General features: G+C 43.6%; 1 protein-coding gene across 8 annotated transcripts in view; it reads right to left on the bottom strand.

The window, feature by feature from the left end:
* Positions 1 to 21,205, bottom strand: part of herc1 (HECT and RLD domain containing E3 ubiquitin protein ligase family member 1) — a 95,044-nt gene extending 73,839 nt beyond the window's left edge. For 4 of the 8 annotated variants that reach the window (XM_085164984.1, XM_085164997.1, XM_085165009.1 and 1 more), the window contains exons 1-15: positions 20,791 to 21,205; positions 17,914 to 18,890; positions 17,636 to 17,731; positions 12,827 to 13,021; positions 9,506 to 9,817; positions 9,193 to 9,289; positions 8,807 to 8,950; positions 8,059 to 8,186; positions 6,791 to 6,935; positions 6,389 to 6,560; positions 4,709 to 4,843; positions 4,395 to 4,560; positions 4,153 to 4,278; positions 3,077 to 3,298; positions 701 to 853 (exon numbers count right to left, since the gene is read on the bottom strand). In XM_085164984.1, the coding sequence (XP_085021110.1) occupies positions 701 to 853; positions 3,077 to 3,298; positions 4,153 to 4,278; positions 4,395 to 4,560; positions 4,709 to 4,843; positions 6,389 to 6,560; positions 6,791 to 6,935; positions 8,059 to 8,186; positions 8,807 to 8,950; positions 9,193 to 9,289; positions 9,506 to 9,817; positions 12,827 to 13,021; positions 17,636 to 17,731; positions 17,914 to 18,864 (3,042 nt within the window). In that variant the 5' untranslated portion in view covers positions 18,865 to 18,890; positions 20,791 to 21,205. The remainder of the gene's footprint in view (positions 1 to 700; positions 854 to 3,076; positions 3,299 to 4,152; positions 4,279 to 4,394; positions 4,561 to 4,708; positions 4,844 to 6,388; positions 6,561 to 6,790; positions 6,936 to 8,058; positions 8,187 to 8,806; positions 8,951 to 9,192; positions 9,290 to 9,505; positions 9,818 to 12,826; positions 13,022 to 17,635; positions 17,732 to 17,913; positions 18,891 to 20,790) is intronic. The other 4 variants (XM_085165016.1, XM_085165000.1, XM_085165027.1 and 1 more) reach the window with 1 other exon arrangement.
* Positions 21,206 to 25,737: the final 4,532 nt, after the last annotated feature.

Here is a 25,737-nt window from a genome sequence, read left to right as displayed (position 1 = left end):
ATCTCTCAGAGATTTAGCCGATGAGACGATGACACTGCTGACAAAATTCTTTGATTTCAGTTTTGCCAACAACCCACCACCGACTTAAAGACATAAAATCATCTTTACGATTTATTTGCTTTATTTGCGTTCTCCACACTGTCAACAAAGATGACCACAGCGCTGAGTTCACCCACTGCCAGACTACACTCCTCTACTGAGCAAGGACAACTAGGTATGATCTTAAAACCATGTCAAGTCCATTTTGCCGATTTTGCACACTCAAAAAAGTCAGTAATGCTTAATTTAATCAATTCAGAGAAGTAAAGTTAGAAACAAGTCCTCAATCTCTCAGTCAGACTCATCACACGCTCCACCGCCACACTCCCAGCATGCAATGCAGGAGGAACGAAAGAAAGATGCAGGGTACCAAGCGCGTTTTACACCTCACACAATCACTGATAGAGAATTCAGTTTGTTCTCAGACAAACAAAACCAATGTTAATCCTCATCACAACAACCAAGTAGGATCTGAAATTAAAGTGCAATCGGAAATAAACAACGTCTTCAAATAAAACATTGTGAGGCTATGAAATTGTGTTGTAATCCCCCATCCCGTCATCCTGTAACATGATGTGTGGAAACTATTTTCTAAGTTATTAAGCATCAAGAATCAAATGTGTTTACAGACTCTAATTATTCTAAAAAAGAGGAGCCATACCTCAGTAACAGAGTTGATGTGGCAATACGCTAGAAGCTGCTTCTGCAGCGAGCAGAGAAGTTGGTGCAGGTGAGCCGGCTGGCTGCTGTCAGACGAGGATGTGCCCTGCTGCAGCTTATCACTGTTCTTCTCCAGCTCACCGAAAGCCTGATCCTGTACAAACATGCAAACACAAACATCTGTGGCTTCAGTTCCATTTATTTAACACTAGTCTACAGTGTTTCTCGGGCAGTGGCTGAAGCAAAAACTCGGGTGTGGGAGGAGTTCGGAGAGGCCATGGAAAAAGACTTTCGGACTGCCTCGAAGAGGTTCTGGCAAACCGTCAGGCGTCTCAGGAGGGGAAAGCGGTGCTCTACCTGCACTGTGTATAGTGCTGGCGGAGCGCTGCTGACGTCGACTGAGAAAATTGTCAGGCGGTGGAAGGAATACTTCGAGGACCTCCTTAATCCCACTGACGCGTCTTCCGAGGAGGAAGCAGAGTCTGGGGATGAGGGGAATGACCCTACAATTTCCGGGGGCGAGGTCACTGAGGCAGTTAAACAACTCCTTGGTGGCAGAGCCCCTGGTGTTGATGAGGTCCGCCCCGAGTTCCTGAAGGCTCTGGACGTTGTAGGGCTGTCCTGGTTGACACGCCTCTGCAATGTTGCGTGGAGATCAGGGGCAGTACCCGTGGATTGGCAGACCGGGGTGGTGGTCCCCATCTTTAAGAAGGGGGACCGGAGGGTGTCTTCCAACTACAGGGGGATCACACTCCTCAGCCTCCCCGGGAAAGTCTATGCCAGGGTGCTGGAAAAGAGAGTTCGTCCGCTAGTCGAACCTCTGATGCAGGAGGAACAATGCAGGTTTTCGTCCTGGTCGCGGAACACTGGACCAGCTCTTCATCCTCTCGAGGGTACTTGAGGGTGCATGGGAGTTTGCCCAACCAGTCTACATGTGTTTTGTGGACTTGGAGAAGGCATTCGACCGTGTCCCTCGGGGTGTCCTGTGGGAGGTGTTGCGGGAGTATGGGGTGTCTGGCCCATTGCTACGGGCCATTCGATCCCTATACAACCGTTGCAAGAGCTTGGTTCGCATTGCCGGCAATAAGTCGGACTCGTTCCCGGTGGGTGATGGGCTCCGCCAGGGCTGCCCTTTGTCACTGGTTCTGTTCATAATTTTTATTGACAGGATTTCTAGGCGCAGCCAAGTGGCGGAGGGCTTTCGCTTTGGTGGCCTCAGGATCTCATCTCTGATCTTTGCGGATGATGTGGTTCTGTTGGCTTCATCGGGTGAGGGCCTCCAGCTCGCACTGGAGCGGTTCACAGCCGAGTGTGAAGCAGCGGGAATGAGGATCAGCACCTCCAAATCTGAGGCCATGGTTCTCAGCCGGAAAAGGGTGGAGTGCCCACTCCGGGTCGGGGATGAGTTCCTGCCCCAAGTGGAGGAGTTCAAGTATCTCGGGGTCTTGTTTGCGAGTGATGGGAGAAGGGAGCCGGAGATCGACAGACGGATTGGGGCTGCAGCTGCAGTAATGCAGACGCTGCACCGGTCCGTCGTGGTGAAGAGGGAGCTGAGTGTAAAAGCGAAGCTCTCAATTTACCGGTCGATCTACGTCCCTACCCTCACCTATGGCCACGAGCTGTGGGTAGTGACCGAAAGGACGAGATCGCGGATACAAGCGGCGGAAATGAGCTTCCTCCGAAGGGCGGCTGGCCTCTCCCTTAGAGATAGGGTGAGAAGTTCGGCCATCCGGGAGGGGCTCAGAGTAGAGCCGCTGCTGCTCCACATCGAAAGGAGCCAGCTGAGGTGGTTTGGGCATCTGACAAGGATGCCCCCTGGGCGCCTCCTGGGTGAGGTGTTCCAGGCATGTCCCACCGGGAGGAGGCCCCGGGGCAGACCCAGGACACGCTGGAGAGATTATATCTCTCGGCTGGTCTGGGAACACCTTGGTGTTCCCCCGGATAAGCTGGAGGAGGTGGCTGGGGAGAGGGAGGTCTGGGCCTCTCTGCTTAGGCTGCTGCCCCCGCGACCCGGCCCCGGATAAAGCGGATGAAGATGGATGGATGGATGGATAGTCTACAACTGTCAAAGTCAGCTTTATTTTCAAAACCATGTCTGTACAGATCATACACAGGAGTCTGACATCGCGGTGCTCCCACACTCTCAAGCCGACTGTTGTTGTGATTTAATAATAAAAATGAATTGAATTGAAAAAAAGTTATTTCATCCAAGTAGTTTCTAGTTTGGTTTTGGATGTCAGAGTTCCATTTGTGGCTTTGCGAGAGCAGAAAACAGAATGATGTGGATTAATCAGAAAACTCAAGAGGAAAAGCACAGCCAGAGGCAGTCTAACCAGCGCTCAGTGTGCAGTGTGTTCATTTCTCTGTATCAACTTACAGTATAAAAGCCGAGGTTCCTGAGCAGCGTCTTCATGAGAATCTCGGCCAGGTGGGTGTCGGGGGGGCCTGTGGTGGTGCCGTAGGCTGGCTCTGGGAGAGCTGTGAAGGCAGGGCCAGATGAAAGCACCTCTGGGCCATCAGCAGGAGAGCTGTAACCCAGGAGTGAGGCCACGTGGGTGTGGTCCTGGAGGCTGGTCAGGATTATGTCGAGCTGCATCCTCTGTGACACAAAATACAAACATTCATGAGGAAACAGAGAAAATTCATCTTTCACACCTGAGTAAGTGAGAATATACGAGGGGAATGTAAACCGATGCCATTGCTGCCCACCACTAATTTCCCTTTTGGTCTTTTGTGACTTCCCTCTGAAATTATTACTAAGATAAGTCACCCATGTTTCAGAGTTTAGTGTGTGATTTCTTTCTGAATCCTGTCCACAGCTTCGTCTGTTCCTCAGCCTGTGTGCTTGTGGCACTGATGGATTTGTTCCTGATAATCATTCGATTTTATTTAAAAAAAACTGGTGAAAAAATAACAAATTGATTTTTAGCTTCTAAAAAAAATCTGGATTTGCTACTCTGATTATTACTGTTCTCAATAAGTAACTGGAATACCTTTCAAAAGTCTACAAGCAACAGCAGAGCCCTCCCAGTGGCTTTAAACCTGGTGTTTGATAGAAACATGATGGATAACAGGGGCTGAAAAATGATATTATACTACAGGGGTGTCGAACTCCAGGCCTCGAGGGCCGGTGTCCTGCAGGTTTCAGGTCTCAACCTGGGTCAACACACCTGAATCCCATCATGAGTTCATTACCAGGCCTCTGGAGAACTTCAAGACATGTTGAGGAGGTCATTTAGCCTTTAAATCAGCTGTGTTGGATCAAGGACACACATAAAACCTGCAGGACACCGGCCCTCGAGGCCTGGAGTTCGACACCTGTGTTATACTACATCTTTTCTGTACAAATATTTACTACTGCTATCAAAAACACACTGTTCTTTGCAGGCTGTTTAAAGCATCAAGCTACGAATCCTGCGCAGCTCCATCTACACAGTGTGTAGCATCAGGTACCTGTCCTTTGGAGAGACTCTCCCATCTGTCCGGACCCTGAGGTAGCAGAGAGTGAAGAAGCTCCATCCTCTCCCTCAGTGGTGGCAGCAACATGGTTGCCCCCACAGACAGCGTCTCGATCACTGCCTGAAGGAAGAAAGTATTTTAAAGTCAGTTTTAGGTTTCATCACCTCCCATAATCCTTTTGAGGTCAGTCTGAATATTACTCTGTTGATAACAATTATCCAAAAAGCATCTTTTACCTCCTGAATCTCGTCTGGCACAGAGGAGTCCATCAGTCTGAAGAGGAGGTTCCTCAGTGGCCTGGCCTGCCGGCCCAAAATACTTGTTGCTACGCCCCCCGCCAGGGCCAGCGCCAGATGATTGGACAGAAGCCGAAGGCACAGCTTGAGGAAGTTGTGATGCTCCCTTCAAATAAAAATAATAATTTAATCCAGAACTTGGCAAGGTTACATTCTGATTGGTCACATATGATTTCACTAAGTGCAAGAAAGACTACACAGCAAGCCGAGGAGGGTTTATAACAGCAGTGACGGCTGGTGGCTAACACGCTCACCTGGATGAGGGGAAAGGAAGAGGAGGGACCTCGCTGTTGATGCCTTCACAGTATCGTTCAAGGAAGGAGCGCAAATGAGAGAATGTGCTTTCTTCTAGGTCAACGCAGTAGGGCCGATGCCAAGCTACTACTTGCCTAGAAAGAAGTAATAAGTAAATATTAGTAAAGTATGTAAAGTACAGTAAATTACTTTGATCTACAGTAAAGTGTTGTGTTGATGTCATAAACATAAAGGCCTGTGAAACCACATTTGTATCTCACATGTATGCTTTTAATCAGTTAACACCTAAATGTGTTTATTAACCCTTTAAGACCTACCATAGAACCAAGTCCGCCAGAGCTTATATTACATGTTTACATGCTGTGGAGCCATTTTTGGGAGCATTTCAAGTTGCTATACATCAATACAACCATTACAGCCTAAATTTTAATAATATGTCTGCATTAAATGCATAGTAACTACATAAATTGCAAAAAAGTGCAATAAACTACAAAATTTTGAAAATCGTTTTTGTTTTTTTAACATATATTTCTAGTTAGAGAAATTTAAGAGGCTTATCCCTCAAAACTGTAAATACAAAAAAGTTGCACAAAATAGTTTCCCACCACAGGAAATTTATTTTGAGTGTCTTCATAGTTTTATTTTTGAAATACACCAATTTTTATACACTGCAGGAAAAACGAAAATAAATATTATAATGCAAATTTGCAAAAAAGCAGCATATGCATCAAAATAAACTATTTCCAGCAGTGCAATATGAGTCCTAAGCATCCCAGAAACCACACAGAAAGTCATAAAGTCAAAGATAACTTTTAAAAACACCAGTATAGGCTCATGAGGCCCTGATGGTAAAAAACTACATTTCCGCGAAAATGACGTCACTTCCGGTTTCGGGCAGGTCATGGCGGACATGCGATAGTTTGAGCTGATGGACGTAGGAAGTGTTACAAACAGCTGATCGGATCGGCAAAGCGTGTTTCTGGAATGTTATCTTTTTGTTGCTGCAAGTGCTTTTTATGCAGTTTTTGCAAAGCTATATGTGGAAGGAAACTGTGACCGAGGACAAGCTAATGGCATAAGATGTAAGTACAACTCCTCCGGTTTCATATGCAAAAAAAATTATTGCTCTAGCTCACGTGGTTGCAGAGCTACCGGGATTTAAAAATAGTTACGCAAAACAGAGTGTGCTGCTCTGACCGGTTTTAAAGGGTTAAACACCAGTTCTCTCACGCCGTCACCCTCGTTGACGCCTGTTGGCCTCTTTCAGCTGTTCCTGGAAGTGCACGTCCTTAAAGACCTTGAATTACATATTTAACAAAAAGGCTGAATCACAGTGCTTCTCTTCTAAACTCTCAGGCTGAGAGGTCGGAGCTCTGAGGATGCTCACAGTATCGGGGTATTTGTTTTGATTTGTGCTTTTCAGTGCATTTTTGGAGACTGATTTCTGAGTGACTGCAATACAACCCACTACTGTAACCTTTACTCTGAATCACACGATCAATGTGTTGGTTTTGCAGTTTCAGTACTTTTCACGTGTAGTTGCTGCCCTTTGACTCATGCTTCCTAGTAGCTGAAAAACAAATTCTGGTGGTCTTGCAACATCAGCTCTCGCCTGCAGTCCCACGTGAATATTTCCAGAGAGAAAATCATCATGATGGGATCAGTTCGTGGTAGCTGACCTGTCTCTGGGCAGGGCAGTCCAGGCCAGGCTGTGAGAGGTGCCAGCTGAGATCTGCTGAATGGCGACTCCATCCAGGCCGATGACCTTCTTGGGTTTGGTGATTGGCCCTGTGGAGTTCCCCTGCCCACACTGACCCATAGAGTTGTTGCCCCATGCATACACTTCATTGTCTGCATCGGGATTAAGCACAACACGGTCGAAACAGATATGTCATATCTCAAGCTGGAAGTTACATATTACCCTAAATTGACAAGCTCTGCAGATCTGCTATTACATCAGGCTGCTTGCAACAGCCCTCAACAAACACAAAAACCTTCTGTGTCAGCAAAAAATTTGACTGAGAGACAGTTTGAGTATTTTAACTCCAGACAGCAAGCGCACAAAAGGAGAAAAGCAGTACCATGTGACAGGGCCAGGCAGTGGCTGTCCCCTATGGAGATGTCCACTACTCTGGTGGTAGCCAGCTCCTCAATGAGTTTAGGTCTGAGTGCGGTGGCCTCAGAGGAACCACAGCCTAGACAAGCACCGCAGCCCCAAGCGTACACCTGAAAACAAGAGCGGGATCAGCACAGCTTTCTGTCCGGGGCAGTGAAGTGGAACCTCAGAGACAAATAACTGGAAGAACAATATTATGTAACAAATCTTGACCTTAAATATTGAACTGTGTCCAAGCAGCTGTCTGTTCAGTAGGAAGACATAAACAGCTGCATGAAATTCCCTCTTTGGGATAAATGTCCACAAGTTTCAAGGATCTAAGCAGCTTGAAGCAAGTTAATTTCAAGATGTTTTAAGACCCTTTTGAATACATTTTAGGGCATCTTTTAATATGGCAACAATATTTTCAACGTGTTTAATTTGATTAAACACGTTGAAAATAGGCAGACAGCAATGTAGATGCTATGACCAGGTGGGAAACAGTGATACACCTGCTGCTGTCAGGCCTGCAGACCTGTGATGTGCATCTCTGTCGTGTGGTAGACACGAACTCGCAGGTTAAACACCTGCAAGCTTTTTGATGAATATCAGTGCAGCGTTAGCCGCGCAGGGCTTTGTTGCTATAAACACCAAAAACATGGCGTCGTGGCAAGTGTATAAGCTGCAAAGGAACAAAGATTTTTAAAACGTTATGTCGGGAAACTTTTGAAGCATTAGGAAAAATTCAGATTCAACAACTTGAACGTGAAGGTCTAATGAAATGAAAATGATGCTTCAAGAATAACTGTCCAATAAGGACCAGGAGCGGCACTACAGACATTTTCTATTTCCAGTGATAGCAGTTTGAACTTCTTCTGACCTTTGAACTTTGTTCATTTCTCGTGCAGACAAGTTGAATTAGTCATTCAACAAAACGGCGCAATCTCCTCTAAACTCCTCTGACAGGTTGAGCCACAGGACCCACCCAGTATGAGTGTATTTGCTTTGTGGTTTGTGGCAAAGCTGCATATGTTACACGAGTTCTGATTTCATATTGGTTAAGGCCTTGAGAAGTAGAAATGTCCCCCCTGAGAGGGGGCGGGGATCATGTTTAAGCACTTCTATAATGATTGACTTTATAATTTTAAGATCTATCAAAATAATTTTACAGATATTTTAATGCTTAAAACTAAGATTACTGTATTGCAGACTTTTTATAACTCTTGGTTAGCGGAAACACAAATCATGTCCTACCTGTCCTGTAGAAGTTAATGCAAGAGACGACTGGCTTCCTGCACACACTTTTCTGATGAACATGCCCTGCAGGGCCTCCACTACTTTTGGTTTGTAGACTCGATTAGTATCGCCATGACCCAGTTTCCCTGCAAGACACAGAATGAACATTCTTAAATGAACTTATCTGCAGTTTACACATACTGGCCACTTCATTAGTTACATCAAACATTGTGGATTTACTGCAGATTTGTCAGCAAAACATCCTTAATGCGAATTTCCTGTTCCACAACATCCCAAAGTTGATCTACTGGTTTAAGATCTGAGATCAGTGAAGTCACTGTTGTGTTCGAGAAACCGGGGTGAGATGACCTGCGCTTAGTAGTACATCATCCTTCATGTAGCAGCCATGAGAAAATGGGTACACTGTGGTAATAAAGAAATGGACACCTAAGGGCCCAAAGTGTGCCAAAAACTATCCCCCACATAATTAAACCACCACCTTCAGCTTAAACGACTGCTACAAGGCAGGATCACTCTATACTTTTGTGTTATTCTGAACCTACCGATCTTCTTTGTCCAGATACTGTAGACAATCTGACTCAATGTTTAGCAAGTTGTGCAGTCAAGCTCTCCTGCAGACCCTGGTTGTACTGACTGGTTATTTGAATATTGCATTCCTTTATTTGTCCCACAGAAGTGCCAATGCAGATGTCCACATTTATACCCTCAGTTCTGAAGTCTATTTGACAAATGAAGGGGTACGCACCGTTGTCCCCTCCCCCAAATGACCAGACAGTGCGTCCATCCTTTGACAGAGCAATAGTGTGGGAGCTTCCACATGACACCTCTCCAACATTGCTGATGTCTTTGACCAGGGTAGGAATGTTGCGGCTGTTGCTGTCACCGTGACCTGCATTCACACACAATAAAAAGGGTCAGGCTATTTACAAATGGAAATTCTGCAACACAAATGAAAAGCAGCAGATAACCCTGCACTCCCGTGACGCCCGTCGTCTGTCATTTAGAAAATATACCAACTGGAAAAGAGAGTAATCATCTGCACAGATAGTTTGATGCTCAGAAAACTGGATGGATCTGCACATTACTTGACAGCAAAGGTGGAAATTAATGGACTGCAGCTCGACAACATACCTAATCTTCCAAAGTCTCCTTCTCCCCATGTGTACAGCTCTCCATCTTCACTGACTGCAGCACTGTGTCTGTAGCCAGCAGACACACACACCACCACCTGACAAAGCATACAAACGCATTGTGTTTTCTATGTGGTACAGGAGAACACCAACAAGATAATTCACCACGAGAACTGTTAAATCGTCATCAGCTCAGGACTCTGTATGAATTTTACAGTTTCTAGAAGTGGAGAAAATCGACACATCATATTGGCACCATCTAGATTTCACTGCTGCTTTATTGTACTACACGAGTGAAAGCGTATACATCCTACCTTCCCCTGCAGCGGCCCCTGGATGAGTTTTGGGTACTTCTGTGTTGAGCTGTTCCCGTGGCCCAGTTTGCCATAATCACCGTCTCCCCAGCTGAACACCTCACCCTCTGTGGTGAAGGCCAGCGTGTGGCCGTCTGATCCCTTGGATGATGACACCTTTTTGATGGCACGGTGGGGTTCAAAGGTCAACTTTTTGAGGGTCGACTGGTTGTTGGAGTCTCCAAGGCCTAGGCGGCCATAACTGCCCTTCCCGCAGGCCCGCACAGACCCATCCGAGGAGATGACAAAGGTGCAGTACTGGCCTGCCTCAATCTGAAGAGAATAGCGAAGACGTTTTGTGGTGAAAGGCTGCAGGCTTACTCAACACCATTCTGCAACTGTTACTGAGTGAGTTAGTGAGTGCTACAGTTTGATGCTGGAAAATATGACAAGGCACTACCCATTAACCATGCGTCAGTTTAAGCCAACCTTCTCTAAACAGACAGTAACCGTTTCAATCTGCCATTGCTCCCCTCGCAAACAGCATCTCGTGCCAAAAGTGACACCACATTTTCGATTTTTGTTACTTGGCACTAGGGCTGCCACAAACGATTATTTTGATAGTCGACTAGTCACCAATTATTTTTGCGATTAGTCGACTAATCAGATCATCATCCATTGGATGTAAAACGTACAGCTTATTGCACCAGCAGCATCTGCTCTTATATAACTATCATTAGCTTACAGCTTTAAGTGTTTAAGGTATGTGCTAACTAAAAATAAAGACAAGATGATAGTTTATTAAATTTTAATGAAATTTGCAGATTGTTTCGGTGAAGTTTAATAAACTCCTTGCTATCTAAAATATAACAGGACACCGGAGTAAATTCTCAGCATCTCACACTTCTGATAATCAGCTGTCTGCTTGATGTTTATTCAGCTGTGTAAAAACTATAACTTTAATCTCAGCCAAACCGATTTACTCAGGAACAAATAAAATACTAAAAAAAGCCAAACAATAACATTTTTAAGTTATCTAAGTGACTTATATATCATGTTTAACCTGAGTAGCGAAAGACGGCGGTGGGTTTGAAAACGATGTGCCGCTCTAGTGAGCCTTGCCCCCGGCTAGCTATCGAGCTAGTGGCTAACAGACGTCTCCGAAAACGTCGGAGCGCTTTTGAAAGTATGTGGCGTATTGATAAACTGAGCAGATATTTGAGGTTTACACAGCTACATTCTCGCCTGAAAATATGTTTAACGTTTATTTTGTGACCCAGAAAGAATAATAAGAGTAATATTAAACTAACTAGCTGCCGCCATTGTTGGAAACTGAGCTGGGCCGCGCTATGAATTCTGGGACACAGCTTCTTCTTCTTGGGGTTTAACGGCAGCTGGCATCCTTGTACATGCAGTGCTGCCATCTTCTGTTTCAGTCCGTTATTACACTCTTAAATCCTACTACTTATTCCTGCTTCTTTTGTGATCTTACAAAGCTTCAAACGACGCGTCGACTATTAAATCAGTCGTCGACGATTTCGATAGTCGACGTAATCGCGACTAGTCGACTAATCGTGGCAGCCCTACTTGGCATATGCAGTGCGGAACAACTGACTGGTCTTTACCACTGTTCTTGTGATATACCACTGCAGGACCTCAGAGATTCTTAGATTAGAGAGACAGGAAAACTGCAACAAACTGTTGTTTCGTGTTTGGACTTGCTCTGCTCCTGCTCTGCTGCATCAGAGCTGCATGGCCGTTGAACTCACAGTGGATCTGCAGAGTCTAACATAGCCTGCTGCTAAAAGCTGCAGCTGTTGGCACTGGAGTCTCTGTGAGACTGGAGACAGCTGAGTCACACTGAGGACCAGAACTACCAGGCTAACAGCAACTGAACTTCCAAAACGAGAGCTTGTACACTCATAGATTGTGTTTTTCTCTCAGTCAGATGAAAATAAATTATAATTTAAATGTCACATAACTGGGCAGCCTGCCCGATTAAGTCTTGTTGGGAAATATTGCAATATGAAATTAATATTAAACTCAGTAAAACTATAATCAGAATAAAAAAATTAGAACACCAACAAAAAGAAACAAGTTCTAAAAGCTTCTCATGTTTCACAGTCATTTGTTTCCCAAAACATAGACATAGGGCTGCTCAATTAATTGAATTTTAATCACGATTACGATCTGGGCTTTCAACGATCATTAAAAATGACTGAGCCGATTATTAGCTCCTCCCTCGTGCTTTACTCTCGCGCTGCTCCGTGTGGCAAATCGAGCGCACCTCTCTGCATTTCCAACACGCGTCACAACAATTAAGAGCAGCGGTCTCCAACCTTTTTTGCCCCACGGACCGGTTTATGCCCGACAATATTTTCACGGACCGGCCTTTAAGGTGTCGCGGATAAATACAACAAAATAAAACTAGTACCGGTACCGAAAAAAAGAAGATTTATTCATAACACACGTGAAAAGACCCAGGAAAACAGAGTTAATGATAAAAACGATAACAAAATAACGCTGAAAACCGATAAAAACCCTGAAAACTATACATTTCACACCTGAGCCTCAACTCTCGCGGCCCGGTACCAAACGACTCACAGACCGGTACCGGTCCGAGGACCGGGGGTTGGGGACCGCTGATTAAGAGGACCCGAGGGAAGCTCGGAAAGCTCAGCAGAAGTTATTTGGAGAGGAGAGTGACTGCTGTTGGTTGAAAAGAGGTAAAAAAACTTCAGTGGTGTGGAAACATTATGGGTTCAGAGTCAGACGTGGATCAAGTAGACACGGTGTGTAAACTTTGCTACAGTGTCGTAGCTGCACCACAGAGCAACACTGCAAAGTTCACTAAACATAGATGTTTACATTTTTCATTTATTTCTTATACTGCAAACATTTGCACTGTTATCAGTATTTGCACTATTTTATATTATTTTTTGACAATCTTTAAAGTCATTATTCAACACATTGTTATTGTTAAATAAATATCGTCAAATAATCGAGATCTCAGTGAAAATAATCGTGATTATCATTTTTGCCATAATCGAGCAGCCCTACATAAACAAACCAAGTTGGAAATAAAATCAGAATCATGTTCACTCCGTCATCTCTAAAGTACAGTCCCTGTCTCAATAACAAATACAGTTTTAATCTCTGTGAGAAAACCAGTGAAATCTTACATCGAACCATTTTTGTGATCAGTAAAAGTAAAGCCTCTTTAAAAGACAATTTGCCATTTGAAGCTGATGATAGGTTTCTTAACTTTCTACAAAGAACAGAGTTGAAGAATTGGTGTTTGCTCAACATATGAAGTTTTACAGCAGGAAGGTTTGCTCTTACTGTTTGTGCATCTGCGAAACTCGAAGCCAGCTTGGGCTGCAGGATCTTCTCTTGTGTTCCCTCCACTAGCTGGTGGCTGCTGTTGCTGCCCCACACATACACTTCACAGGTTTCCGACACCACGGGTGTCTCGCCAGTCTGTATGCTGTCCGGGCTAACACAAGTGCGAGAGTAGTCCGATGCCATTCGACATACCTGGGAGAAAACAAAAAGAGGAGCCATCATACTTATTTCCAGCTGCATAGCTTTATGCAGAAACTCTTCTAGAGTAAACTTTACTTTTATTATTATTATTATTTACATGATTCACAGTTAACAATAACAGTCCTTTCTTCTCATGGGCTCTCCCTTTCAAACGTTGAGAGCAAAGCTTTACGCTCACAGGAATTCCTCGTACGTACATTAACTTCCCCTTTCAGTTGATTCTGTCGGTAAAACACATGTAGTACGGGATACTGTACCCCCCACGCCCCCGGCTTTAAGGCCGGTGATCTGTAATGACATATTTGAGGTCCGTCTTGCAACCAAAGTTCATATGCTGTTCACTTCAATAAGAACACCTCTGCTGAGTGGAGCTAGCTGCTACCAGTTAGCGCTTTTGTCCACTGATTTTAAGCTAGCTCAACTGCTTCTAGCAGTCTGTCATAAAGCCCAGAGACACAAAAATCAGCTGCCTCAGGGTGTAGCTCCCAGCTGTACGTGGTATAACTGGTCTCTGAACCACTTCAGCTTTTGCTGTTGCTGGTCCATCAGCCAGCCGTGGAGAAGAGCGAAGTTATAACATACAAAGACCTGAAGTGAAACCGAGTGTTACAAACAATAAACCCTGTCCTCTGCAGCCACCGTCTGTGCTTTTTATACTTGTTTTGATCTTTAAATTGTTTTCCTGTTCCCTCCTGCTTTGCTTCTATTGGTCAGTTGACGGTACGTCCACAAGTAACCCATGCTTTGCTTGGCTGCAGCGCGGCTTTCAGTCACAGTGACATCACCATTAGCAGCTCTGGTAAATGGACTCGTTCTTATAAAGCAATTTTCTACTCTGAACACTCAAACCGCTTTACAGAGCTTCACCTATTCACACAAGCACTTTTTTTCTATGCAAGTGCTTTCTATCCAACTTTCACGACGAACGGAAAACAACTCATGTTAGTATGTTGCCTAAAGATATTTGCCATGAAGGCTAGAGCACCTAGGGATTGAACCACAGATGATCTGCTCCACCTCTCGAGCTACAGCCACACAGTTTTGTTCCCTGTTTTCCAGTGAGTTATCTGTTCTTTCGCTTATTCGCTAACATAAACTAATGCAAGTCTATTATCTGCAACTAACCAACCCGGTGATGGTGGTCACTGGTCTGCTGTTGACATCTCAGCACCAAAAGGAAGAAATGAAAGGCAGTTTTGAACTAACTTGCAAACACAGAAATGTGTTAAGCTTAAGTTTAACGTTTCCAGTTGTATTGCCAGATCACTTTTCATTTAAAAATACCCAAACTGTATTAAATAGTCAGCTTTTGTTGCTTAATGGTATAGTAGAAAATATGGCAACAATGCTCTTAAGTACCAGTTTTCTCCTTAAGTAAGGGTCCATCAGAGATTTAGTTTTCCTGGTAGTTCATCAGAGCTCTGTGTCACTTCACCTCTTGGCATTGACTCATTTCTTTCGCTAAGTAAACTTTCACAATTAGTCGTGTTAGAATTTGGTTAAATCAAAACAATACAGTGAGAACAATATTGTTGTGCATTCAGTTTTACAGTTAATACTCTCAGTTACAGATCCAATGCACCAGCAGTCTGCTTTCAGTCACAGTGACGTCACCATCAGCACTTCAGTAATTGGTATGTTAAGTGCTTTGGAGCTACAAGTTACCATCTTTGATAAAGTGCAGTGCTAGCTGCAGCTGTGGAAGATGCAGCCATAAACACAGACATGCTAGTTTAGGGCTGTGCGATAAGACCAAATATATCTGATGATGATATTAAAGCGTCTATCGTTTTCATCTTATGCTCTGTTGTTTATTTTATGATGCACAAAGTAACTGTTTACCCCAAAGACAGCTTGGAGTAGTCCGTCCCACGAGGACCAGCCAAAACAAGTTGAGGCGCTCGTTGCTAAACGCGGGGCTACCTCTGCAACAAGGTCTAACACAGACTACAAAACCTTACTGTACAAACTATCCTACAAACTGGTCCCCACCACATGCACCAGTACAACAAACCTCTTCTGCGACCTGCAGAAGAATCACGTGAAAGAGCATCAAAAGAGTTTACGAATGAGCAGCAAAAACGAGCCGTCAGGTTCTCAAAATAAACCACAGAGTCGAACGATAGAAGAGGTTTTGGTCCATGGTATGCTATTTAATAAGGATCATTTCCTCATGAGAGACTGAACCCTCTGCAATCAATGTACAGGCTTTTTTTTAATATATATATTGCTATCGGGACAAGAAACCACTTATATCGGGATATAAGATGTTGGTAATATGGCACAGCTCTGTGCTAGTTAACTGTAAGAAATTCACTTAATCAACAGTACATGAATTTCAGTCCCCAAACTAAGTCAGCAAGAAGCTTTTTAATTCCATTAAAAATACTCTAAAAGGCACCAGCGCTACAAAACAACTACAGCTTCCTGTGTCAGCACTCCGCTATCCAGATTCATGAATTAATAAACAGAGTATGTTGTTGTTAGTTGTTATGAAGGGTGACAGAGACAAAGCTGTTTTCTTTCACCAGGATAAACATCTTTATTTCTGCTGTACAATAAAGCATTTTAACATGGACTCCCATGTTGTGTTATATTGACTACAATAAATCCACAAAATTTCCAAACTCATTAGCACTACTCCCGGCTGCTGGAGGGGCACCACATCAGATCTGGCACAGATTTTCGGCTCTCCCTGGAACAACCCTCCCATTAACCCAGGAGTGCACCAGCTGCACTACCCTGTGGCTGGGTTTGTGTCTCCTCTCGGTCTAGAAACTTCTCATATTATGTGAAGCAGTTAACACTACACTCTGGAAGCCCTGCTTTCAAAGTCATCCTATCATGTGACCCATTGAGTAGGAATGGGAACTGAATTTATAGATTCTGATTCCATTATTAATATCACTTATTGATTCCATTCACATTAGGTTCTCATTGGCCCCACTGAGAGTCACCAACATCTCTCAGCAACATTTTAAAGATATTACATCTGTTCAAAGTAAATGCTGTATGGTTAAATGTTTGTGCATATTTTGAGATATTTCCCCTCTTTGCTGTGATCACCATTCGAGTCGTTACTTAAAAAAAACCAATGAATTATAAATTACTCATTACTTTTCTTAAAAGTAATGAGTAATGTAGAGAAAGTAATTCATAAACCTACAGGCTACAGTTCCACACACCAACAAAAATCCTCATTCTAATGAAGACACACGTGTGATCTTTCTCTTGGTATGAACACAAAGCAAAGATGAAAACAGCTCAAAGCGACCGCCGCAGTGATTCTACTGCAGAAAAATAAGCAGATAGAAACTGAGGATCTGAGCCTGGCTGATAATTACTTCTTTTGTTACCTGTTGAAGTTCAGGGTCTGACTGCTGGGCGGGTGTTGACATTTACTCAGCTTGAACGCCACTCTGGGCTCCTGACGAGCTTAGCATTAGCATTAGCATTAGCATTGTGTCTGTGCGGATGCTTGCAAAGAGCCGAAGTTGTGTTATGCGGTCGCCTCCGTCCTGGGTGCAGGATCCACCATACTTTTGTGCTCTCATCCTTTTTTGCAATTAAAATTAAAGTAATGTCCATATCCAGCTGTAGACTGCGCCACTATTTTCCTCCTCTGACACACGAATTGAAATCAGTTGATTGTAGCACAAGTGCAAGTAGGACCAAAAAGCACAATCAATGGGAAAACTAACAATTCCAAGGAACTGAACTGCTGCGGTTCTTGATTCCCATCCCTACTTGAGGTCACCTGACACAAGACGTGAGTGAAGGTTGAGGAGGAGTCCAGTTGCTTTCTTTTCACTCAGGATTTCAGTATTAAATAGGGGTGGGGAAAAAATGGATACTGTGTAGCATGGTGATATTTTGTTTGCTAATAATGTATGGATACAGGGACAGCAGAAATCGATATTTTGTTACAAAAAGGTTTTTGTGCTCTGACTTCAGATCATGTTGATCCTTTTTCTGAGCAAGAATCCTGACATTCCTTCACTGTCCAAATGTGTTTAACTTGTTTTATGGCAGCAATAAACATGACGGATTACTTATTTTAATTTAAGACATGTTTTATTTTAATTAAGTTTAAAACTTTTTTATTTAATGTAAAATTATATTTTGTTTTAATTGACTTTCAAATTCTTCAGTTGCTGAAGGGGCTGCATAGTTTTCATAAACTGCATAGTTCAGAATAGCTATAATTGTACCAGATGGTTGATTCAGTTAAGTTGGACTAGACTGTAATACAAACCGTTCAGTTTGTCAACAATCAAACTGAAATGAGAGAAAGACTGAGTGTGAGACTTTGATATTAGAGAAAATGAATATTGATAAAGTTTACCTTTATGTACAGAATCTGAATATCGCAAAATATTTTTAAAAATTGCAATAATATCGTATCGTGCGTTAAGTATTGTGATAATATCATATCGTGGGATGTATGGTGATTCCCACCTCTAGTATTAAATATGAATATTTTTGCCAGAGTGGAACAGAACGACCCAGCTCAACACCAAAAGTAAACAGTTTTGTTACCATTATAAGGTGTTATTTTTGGTGCAATAATACAATTTCTTAAAAGTAAAAAATGTGCTTGCTTACTTCTTCAAAAAGACAGAGTGCCGCCTCATATAACGAACACAAGCCATCAGAGGTCCGTGTGGGTTCTCGCCACTGGCTACGATCTGCTGAAGAACCCTGGAAGAAGACAACTCAGTGATGAGAACACTCACAGCTTCATGGACACTGCACTTAATAACACTTAAACTGTTGCAGAATACCATTTCTTGTAGAGATGAGGAACGACATGCATGTATTACCAGTTCTGACTGGATTTATAATACTAAGAATTAATAGGTACATTGTTAACATTTACTTACCAAAGAGCGCCTCATCTGCATGAGGATGTTCATGAAACAATCATAGCTAATGAGGCCTTCTTGGTTCTGTAGCAACTTATTCTGCTCCATCGTACTGACCACAGCCGACGCAGCCAAAGCCATCTCGATCCACTCCAGCAAGTAGCGCAGAGAACCCCTCTGTGAAGCCAGCCCCAGGAGTAGTTCTGAGGCCAGCCGCCGCCCTAAAATATCCGCCCCAGAATTTGGCATTGTCACTCCCTTCAGAAAGGTGGTAACCTGGGACAGGCAGTCCAGTCCCATTGGTGGGATCTTGCTCTCATTGGCGAGCGAGAGTGCTGGCAGGGAGCTAACAACATCAATGGCTGTGTGAATGACGTCATTACACAAGTTTATGTTGCTCCCAGGATTTCCACCTGGGTTTGGCGCAGTAGGCATCATCCAGCTCTGGCGCAGCAGAGCAAAGAGAAGGCTCAGGCCAGTGCGAACACCCATCTCAATGAGGGCGTCAGTGCTGGACCGCGGCCGCTCGCTGACAGAGTGCAGATCAGCCGAACCAGAGTTGTTCTCCAGTGAGTGCTGGTGCTGCTTCACCTTGCCCTTGTCGTGATACTTGTTGGAAAGTGCGTAGAAGACGCGTTGAAGCACCAGCACACGTTTCCGCAGAGCAGCAGCGAACGGGGAATCGGAGCACACCATCTTGGCCAACGCCAATTGGCTGCTGAGCAGAGCATCCAGGTAGTGCTCCTGCTCATCACTGGAGAGGGACTCGCGCTCAAAGTCTGGGAGCTGGGGGCCCTTCAGACACAGCACCTGCTGGGGCAGCAGTACCACCTCTTTGTTGGCCAGCAGCTTTGAGTAGAGCACAGAAACTCCCTCCCGTGTGGCGATGGACTCGCTGTCCTCGGTAATCCATGAGCTGTTCAGGTGCTCCAGCCATTTCAGTTTCACAGGGGGGATCATTAAAGCCATGGCATGTTACTCTGGAGCCATCAGTCCTAAAAACACGGAGTGGGCGAAACGTTAACATTAAATTTGCTTCGATTAAATTTATATATGTGCCCTCTTATAGAACAGCTATCAGAGAACAGTCATGTTGATATGACCCATTGTAAAATAATCAATTGTACATTGATTGCATTCATCACTACTGCTGTTTGTGAAGTTTAGCTGTACATTCGAGAATAAAGTCAGCCTGACATGTTTGAAACACTATATTCCATTTATTTATTCATGAAGTACATTTAATAACAACAGAGAGTTGACCAAAGTGCTGTACAAAGTAATAATTAAATAGTGACATTAACATCAACAACGGGTAAGAAAATTAAAAGAACATTAGGATAAAAAGAATTGGTAACTCTCATGCAGTATCAAAAGCCAAAGAGAAAAATATGTTTTAAGATGAGATTTATAAAGAGTGACGGTTGGGGCCTTTCTAATGCGGAGAGGTCGATCGTTCCACATTTTCGGCGCCACAACCACAAACGCCTGATCCTCTCTATGAACCAGTCTAGACTTGTGTAAGGTAAGGAGCACATGATCACTTGATCAAAGGCCTCTAGAGGGCGTATAAAGCTGCAAAAGGTCAGACAAATAGACTATAAAGGTGTTCTGTTATAATTAGGGCTGCAATAATTCTGAAATCGAGAATGAAATAGCAATAAAAACATCTACTATATTGCATTATGGGCAATGGGCAGCCTAGTGCATCCTATACTGCTTTAGAACAGATGGGGATCTGAGGAATTTAAAGAAAGCTTTTGGTTATTATGTTCCTCAAGCCCATCCTGGGCAGTTTTGTGTTGTCTGCAGTGGGGGGGGGGGGGGGGGGGGGGGGGGGGGGGGGGGGGGGGGGGGGGTGTCAGGGAGTGCCCTGGTACATGTCAGCATAACATCCACAATGGCTAGGATCCAGTGTTTCCCAGCAATGTGGCAAGATAATCAATATTTGCTTCAAATCTCTGTGGTTTAAAGGCTGCAGCTGATCTGTGTAGAAACATGAATCAGAAACTAAATAAGCTACAATTCTGCAATGTCGTCGTGGTATATTTCATTGCAGTATGGCATTTTTTCCTTATATTTGATTTACATGGTCATTTTTTTACATTTTTAAGATTAGAAAACTTCAACATGTATGCTAACTAAGACACACGTGAAGGGTTACGTGGATTTTATAAAGTTTTCTGCTGTAGTGTAGATAACCAAAGTGTCAGGTCATGTAATCGTGGTCAACATGTCAACTGAAACGCTCACAGACAGCACTTAGATGTTCAGATACCATTAACAGAGCAACGGCCGTGTTAACGCTGCTTTATTGTAGCTTCTAAGGTTAACAAACAGCTACCCGCCGGATGATACTTAGGTGTGACACAGCTGGCTTGAATAACGAGCGGTTTAGTAAATTGTTTCTTGTGTCAGATTGAAAAGGCTGTTTTTCTGCAATGATAACCACCAGCAGCTAATAGTTTCACAAAGTGACAGCACTGCAGAGGACTGTCAAAGTAACAGAAATGGCAGTAAGCTTAGCAGCACTGCTAGCACTTGCGTCAAACCACAAGCTACATGTTAGTAGTTAGTTTTGAGACGAGGCAAAACAAAACAAAAACAACTATGGACCGCTGCTACTGTCAGCGGTTGTAGCTAACTTTCTTGACGACCCTCAGTTAGCCAAAGGTTAAAATACCTAAACATAAACGTGACATCTTCATGCGCGGGTGTAACGGGGGGTAACGACCTAGTTATGAGCATCCATAGCTGTACATAAAGCACAGGTTGTGAAAGGTGAGCTATTTTGGCCAGTATCAGCCTGGCTTATCTGCTGTATCATCAGCGCCGAGTGTGTTAGCTTGCTAGCTACAGCTGACTAACGCTAGCTGGGAAAAAAAGCTCGCTCACCAGTATAGCGAAAGGCCTCCTTTTCTCTGTGCGGTTACACAACAATCCAACTGAGCTTCATTTCGAGCAAAAGCAGTATGGTCAATGCCGTGGCGGTAACGCTAACGTGAAAAGAGACAGTGGCATGCAACGATTCCCATGCCTCCGCCCGCCTCGTCCTGCAGCGAGTGAATCCTGCAAGCGGCAGTGTGTTCACTGTCAACCCCGTGCAGAGCCCCAGCCCCGGGCTATGACGCTGAGACCTGTCTATCTCTCTATCTGCCTGTCTGCTTCTCTAGTTGTCTGATTTTCGTTTGTCTGGTCAGTATGTTCCCGGTATTATCTCTGAGTGCCCATGTGCTCAAAACCATCAGCAGTAACGCGCAGTAGCTCGCGGCCACGGAGACAAAGGGCTTCATGATAGTCTTCGTGGTCAGCTGATTTCGATGCCATGTCACTTTTAATAATCATTTATGGTATAGGCCTCACCCTGACAGCGTCACTCTGTTCTGTACCATTACAGGTCAAAGCTGTTACCACATAAATACTCTTAAAACTCAACCTTACTGTGAGTGTTTGAATGACTTAAAACTCAAACCCAAATGAAGACGCACATTTTTAATATATTTAGCTCTCCTCTTTCAACATTTCAAGTATAATTGTTATCTATATTTATTTATTTATTTATTGTTATTTCTGATCGGGTTACCTATATACTGTATATTATAAACTGGTCAAGCAAATTAAAGGAATACTTTAAAACACATCTATCAAATTTCAGTGAGGGAAAAAAATCATTCCTATGTAGATATTGGGTAATGTGTTGAGAACAAAAGGATGTCGTATCATTTGATGAAAATGTTCAACCTACAAAGGGATGAATTCAAAGACGTGCCAAAAATGAAAGTGAAACAAAGAAAATGTTCCAGGCTAAATCATTCTGCAGAAATTTCAGTACAACTCTATGGCTTCCACACACTTGTATGCATGCCTTCCTATGTCTGATCATGCTCTTAATGAGACAATGGATGATATCCTCAGGGATTCCTCCCAGAATCCCTGAGGATATCAGGGCATCACTGACTTCCTGGATAGTCTAAAGTGCAATCTGGCGCCATCAGATGGACCAACGCATAATATTCCAGAGGAAGCAGGAAGTCAATGGTATGATTCCTTCATTCTCCAGGAAATATCTGCATAGTCTTGACACATGAGGCTGGAAATTGTCATGCAGCAGGAGGACCCACTGTGGCAATATAGGAACATTAAATCTGCTTAGCCAGAGGTTGTTTGGTTTGGTTTGGTTTCCCCAATGTATAAATCCTGGCAATCCTTCTGGCACTTCATACACCATGGTCGTGTCCAAATTCATGGGCTGCATCCGCCTGAGGCCGCATTTGTAGACCGATTACGTCACAGCGACGCGCCGAAGGCTGTCCAAATTCGTAGACTCCTCCGAATGCAGCCGACAAATGCGTCCTCCTTTTCCCCGAATTTGAAGGATGGGTCGGGTGTGTCCTTCGTGGCCCACCATATCCCAGAATTCATAGCGCGGCCCAGCCAAACTCCAGTTTCCAACAATGGCGGCCGCTACTAAGTTTTAAAATTACTCTTACTAATCTTTCTGGGTCACAAAATAAACTTTTAACATATTTTCAGGTGAGAAAGTAGCTGTGTAAACATCAAATATCTGCTCGGTTTATCAAGATATCGCATATTTGCAAAAGTGCTTCGACGTTTTCGGAGACGTCTGTTACCCACCAGCTCGATAGCTCGCTGGGAGCTCGAGGGTCACTGATGCGGCCGAGAACGGCACAACTCCCGGTACATCATTTTCAGATCACCGCGGACTTTCGCTGCTCGGGTTAAACGTAATATATAAGTCACTTAGACAACCTAAAAATGTTATTGTTGGGCTTTTTTCTGTGTTTTGTTTGTTTGTGAGTAAATCGGTTTGGCTGAGATTAAAGTTATTAGATTAGATAAAATAAAACTTTATTAATCCCCTGGGTGGCTTCCTCCTTGGTTTTCACACAGCTGACTAAACGTCAAACAGAAAACTGATTAAACAGAAGTGTGAGACGGTCGAAAATTTACGCCAGTGTCCTGTTATATTTTAGACAGCAAGGAGCAGACGGCTGAGTTTATTAAACTCCACCGAGACAGCGGTGACGCTAATCAGAAGGCTAGACCGTCCAATTTCACAGCCGTTTACTTCCGGCCTACCCGACCTTCTGAGGACGCGGCCCATGTAGACCGTGAAGGCCTATATTACTCTGTATGTGTCAGGGGACCCGATCCTTGAGGTAGATAAATTTTTGGTGCAGCGTGTTTTGGGGTTTAAAAGCCACAGATGTGCTGTGTTTAGAAAAAATGCACCTCAACTGTGCCGATACTCCAGACACTATGGCATCACTAAGGGTTTTCACTTAGGCAGTAGTTGTCCTTCTCTCCTGGATCAGCTGGAGCTTTCTTTAGGTTCCTTCCCAGATATTTATACATCAGGGAAACCAAAAAACCTCTGGGGAAGTGAATGGCACAACACAGAAAAGCTAACTCTAGCCAGGACTCTGCAGTCTGTTTACACCTACAGGCCAGTGGACACTCTTTCAGTGATGAGGATGTAACATCCTGGACAGGAACAGATGCTGGTTTGAGTAGCATTGCTGCTACTTTGTGTTTGTAAATAGATTGTAAATAGATTCCCTGGATCCCCGTGTTTGGCTGTAAGGTGTGGAGTGTAAGGAGTGTGAGTGGCAGAAGAGGAGAGTGAGCGAACGGCAGATGATTGTGGAGTTTGAGGAACATGGCGTGTGTGGATTCCACTGCCTGCACTTTATATATATCGTGCACATTGGTGACTGTAAATAAACCTTTGACCTTTAACCCTGAAAAGCCTGCGTCTGTGCCTGAGTCCGTTCCATCCGCCTTGACAGTTACATGTAAAACATTTGGACAACAATGTTATGTCATTAGATCCTCAGCTTGAACAATTTGTTTTTCTAGTAGTTTAAAAAGCCCTTTTTCAGATGAAAACAATGGAAAATGTACATTTTTTCATGCAGTGTTACTTCCTTGAAATGGCTCTGACTAGAACAGTTTTGTGTTCCACGTCCACATCAAACATTTGCAGAGAAAACTGGGTTTGAAGTGGTCTTTGCACTGAAAGTCCAATATTCTCTCTAAGTTCAGCTCTGATTTGCAATGATTTTGCCACTTCTACACAACCTCTGTCAAATGCTTATTATATCATTATATGATCATTTGGATGAAATGACAAAGACTTTATATACCGTGATGCTCAAGGTAATGAAAGCACAGTGAATGACAACCCAGCTCTGGAATTACATTTCAAATGATTCACCAGGTGATCATAAGCAGAACTCTAAATGTATCACAGTCGAGGTATAATTTGTGATAATATTGGTCTGTGTGAGCTGGGCTGCACAGTTTAATTTCTGGGAATCCACTGGGAGAGAAGGAATCATGACACTTAATCCTGACGAAGAAGGAAGACGTCAGCGAACACAGGAAACCAGACCACTTATTTGCCATGGACTTTAAATCGAAACAACATTTAGACTCTGCTTTTAGAATAACTTTGTACTGCAGTTAAAAAATTACCATAAAATTAGAGCTGTATTCAATTTTTTCTGTATTCTGTCAATGATTCCATCGATTAATCTGCTAGGACACTTTGGTCTTATGAATTACAATGATAGATGTTCAAAAAAGAAAATGGACTGCTCATTTGAAAATCTGTTTAAAAACAAAACCAACCAATTTGTTGCCATATTAAAATAATATTTTTAAACAAATTATTTTTTGTAAATGCAAAATAAATAAATGAATAAATCACAAGTACAGTATTGACAAGAAAAGGTATACATACAACCTAAACTAGGGCATAAATTAAGAGCTGCCTCTCTTACATTAGCAGGAGGCTGTTTCCCATCCAGCGGGCTGGTACAACACACGGGACAGGCGTTTACTTCCCCAAGCAGCCACAGAAACAACGTTTCTTTAAAAACCACTGTTGTATATATTATTCAGCAAATTGTTAAATTGTCAGGCTGTGCCGAGGCCAAAATGGCACACAAAAGAGAACTAAGCTTCAACACAACCTCAGATAATCTACCTCAAAAACAAAGCTCCCATGTCTACAATAAATGGCTTAAAGGTGTTTTTGCTCTATTTTGGGTTTACGTGCTGGATATGGGGGATGGGGGGAGAGAGAGACTTTATGTCCATTTAGCTGGGCTTCTTGCATCTAGAGTGTGCGTCATACAGGGTCAGGTTTTTCCTGTTTGCTGGTGCTTGCCTGGGTCTGCCCTCCATCGATGGCTCCAGTGAGCCTGTACTTAAAGACCAGAGCTGCTTCAGTTCTTTGCTAGTCTGTCAGCTACTTCCTGTTCTCCTCGTCCAGTCATCACTTTGCTTACCTGCAGTCAATTACCTGAACACTGGTTTTCTTGGCAAGATTTTCCAAACTTCTCCACAGACTCACCCTTGGCACCTAATTAATTACCTCCTTCACCTGCCCGTCCTCCTGTCTGCTGTCTTCTCTGGATCGTCTGGAACGTAAAGTTGGAATCGCATTTTTTCACTCACCTGTCGGACGCTCCCTCAGCTGCCTCCCCTCTGAGCTTAACAACCTCACCTGCTAGTAAGCCATCAAGTCTCTCTTTCTGGTTCTCGCTCATCATCCCCATATCTAACTACACTATCCCTCTGCTGCAGTGCTCGTGCTCACGTCCCATCCTACGCCCCCTCGTCATTGTTATTCTTGTGTTTGCAATAAAACTCATATATTCCATTGATGTCTTCTGTTTGGTGTTTGCGCTTGGGTCCACTGCCATGTACTGGCTTCCAGGCCCTTAGTCCGCTCAGCAAACAGGAGTCAGTCGCGGGACTCGTCTATAAAATTACATGAATTTATTTTCAACTTGGACTCAAACAACAATTCAG

Source organism: Neolamprologus multifasciatus, chromosome 1 (genome assembly GCF_963576455.1).
Source record: "Neolamprologus multifasciatus chromosome 1, fNeoMul1.2, whole genome shotgun sequence".
NCBI classification, from domain to species: Eukaryota; Metazoa; Chordata; class Actinopteri; order Cichliformes; family Cichlidae; genus Neolamprologus; species Neolamprologus multifasciatus.
This window is presented reverse-complemented; position numbering and strand designations above follow the sequence as displayed.